The sequence below is a fragment of the Pteropus vampyrus genome, unplaced genomic scaffold (assembly GCF_000151845.1).
Source record: "Pteropus vampyrus isolate Shadow unplaced genomic scaffold, Pvam_2.0 Scaffold559, whole genome shotgun sequence".
Lineage (NCBI taxonomy): Eukaryota > Metazoa > Chordata > Mammalia > Chiroptera > Pteropodidae > Pteropus > Pteropus vampyrus.
In genome coordinates this window covers 44,014-46,711 of record NW_011889340.1, presented here as the reverse complement: position 1 = coordinate 46,711, position 2,698 = coordinate 44,014, and the positions used below count along the sequence as shown (strand labels likewise).

Genomic DNA, 2,698 nt, shown 5'->3' with positions numbered 1-2,698 from the left:
AAGTTGAATCTTAAATCTTGCTGGTCACCATGGCAAGAAAAGAAAACTCCACTGAAGGGTTCTCTCATCAAACATTAAATTCTCAGCAAAGAAAGAACCCATATGAATTTTAATCTAATTGCCCAGAAATAGCCACACACTACCATCTAAAACCAAAGGTTGGTTGGAGGAGCATAATGCTATAATGTATACAAAGGACAAAGAAAGTAAAATAACTGGTGAGCAAAATGAATGACAAGTATAAACATGTAAACTTGTGTAACGAAAATTTTACTTTCTGTGTTTGGATTTTTTTTTAAATCATTAAAGCTTTGAAAAAAAAAAGCAGTGTTTTCTATTGGTATACCACATTTCTCATTTCACCATCAATTCAGTCCTGCCACTTAGAAAAGAGGTCTGTAAAATGTCTGGGGACCAAAAGAATAGTGATACCTTTTATGAAAATACTTTTTTCCCTAACAGCTCTCTGCTTAATGCTTCTTTCACATCTTTATTTCTAAGGCTATAAATCATGGGGTTCAACATGGGAATTATCGTGGTATAAAATACAGCAACCATTTTCCCCTGTTCCACAGAGTCCTTTGAGGGGGGTCTGAGATACATGAAGAAAAGAGTTGCATAGAATATGGTGACAGCTGTCAGGTGGGAGCCACAGGTAGAGAAAGCTTTGTGCCTGCCTTCCGTGGAATGAATCCTCAAGATAGAAGGAAAAATATATACGTATGAAATCAGGATGATAAGAAGAGAAAAGGAAAGGTTAAATCCAGCCACGACAAACATCGACAGCTCTTTGTTGTAGGTGTCAGAACAAGCCAGCTTAATCAGCGGGGGGTCAGCACAGTAGAAGTGATTAATTTCATTGGGGCCACAGAAGGCTAGGTTGTAGGTCCACATGGTCTCCATCAGCCCAGTGAGGGCGCCATATACATACGGCACCGTGATGAGGGATGTGCACACACTTCTGGACATCTTGCTGCCATAAAGCAGAGGGTTGCAGATGGCCATGTAACGATCAAAAGCCATCACGGCCAGGATATAGATCTCCACGTGGACCAAGGCAATAAAAAGGTAACACTGCACCAGACAAGCAGGATAGGAAATGGTTTTCTTCTTTGATAAGAAAATCTCCAGCATCTTTGGGGTCACATTGGAAGAGAAGCACAGATCCACAAAGGATAAATGGCTCAGGAAAAAGTACATGGGCGTGTGGAGCCGGGCATTGACCTGGATGAGGACAATCATGCCCACATTTCCTACCAATGTGGCCATGTAAATGACTAGAAAAAGGAAGAAGAGGAGTATCTGCGATTCCAGGCGTCTGGTCAGTCCTAGGAGAATGAACTCAGTCACTGAAGTGAAGTTTCTTCTCATAATTTCCTTCAGTGAGAGAAGGGAATTGGCCATTTGTATTGGATTACAGTAAAATGAAAGAAAAATAAATATCACTATTACAATAATGATCTTCGTTTTCCTTCCTAGTATATTTTTTCTCTGTTTCTACTAGTCTTTCTTTATTCTTGGTAAACTCCATCTCAGCCAGGCATTGGAAACCATAGGCATTCAAAGCAGCTTTCTGCCTTTTGTGATGTGGATTCTATTTTTCTAGTTTTATTCACTCTTTATTGTCACTCCCTTCTAATTGTGCTTCTCTCCCTTTTATATCTTTCTCCACTTCCTCCACCTCTTCCCGTGCTTCTGCCTTTTATTAGACAAATGTATTTTATGGCCAGATCCACCCCACATATAATCTTTCGTACTAAGGAATTTATTTATCCCTGATTATTATAAGAGCAGAGAAGGATCAGAAAAGTATCAAGGAACAGAAAAGGATCATGTATCAAAGAATAATATTTTCCCAAATGACCTATTCTTTTTTAATAATTTTCACCTAATCATTCCCTACTGGAGCGATTCCTTAGCAGTGAGGTTGGGCTAGTTCAATGTTTTTCTCTTTTTTCAGACTTAATTGAATCGGACTTTCCAGGTGGAGCATGGGAACTTCTTTCTTCTTTTTTTTTCTTCAAAAAATACACACATGATTGCATTTTGGCCGTTGCTCAGCTTTTAATTCTCAAGCCATTAGAATTCTTTGGGAGAATTACATGGAGTTGAGAATGATGGATATTCTCTCCTCTTGGTTTCCACTGTGAGGGGTGAGATCCCTGATTCAGAAAGGAGTAGGCAGGAATCAGATGCATACCCCTAGTGATCTAGTAAGCTAGCGATTCAAGGTAGGCTAAATCTTTCTCATCAAATTGATTGCAGTGGACCTTAAAGATCAGACTGATCCTACAAAGGAATGCATATCTCCAGAGCTCCTTGAGTTGCTATCTGTTCTCTAAGTCTAGTACTTCAGCTACTTTTTGGTTTAGAAAACCACTTATCATTTGAGAACAGTTTCTTTTTATATGAGATACAGTGGACATCTGTTGATCGCAAACAAATTAAAACTGATACTACCAACATTAACTAAAATGTGCATGCTAATTTTTCTATATGGAGGTCATCGGTATTCACTAGAACATCCTATTCAAAGCTATTCTTTCAATATGAATGTCTGCAGCAAAGTTTAATTTGTGATTATTTATACAAAATCAAGTTTACCTCTGTTTAATCATCGTAGTGACATACTCTCATCCCTTCTCATATGTCAAGTTCTTTCCCTTCTCATCTTTGTTTTGTTGTGTGTTTAGTATTC

At 38.4% G+C, this 2,698-nt stretch overlaps 1 protein-coding gene across 1 annotated transcript; it reads right to left on the bottom strand.

The window, feature by feature from the left end:
* Positions 1 to 435: 435 nt before the first annotated feature.
* LOC105308218 (olfactory receptor 5M8-like) lies at positions 436 to 1,386 on the bottom strand. Its single transcript, XM_011384060.2, has one exon. The coding sequence runs from the start codon at positions 1,369 to 1,371 to the stop codon at positions 436 to 438; it is 936 nt and encodes a 311-aa protein (XP_011382362.1). The 5' UTR covers positions 1,372 to 1,386.
* Positions 1,387 to 2,698: the final 1,312 nt, after the last annotated feature.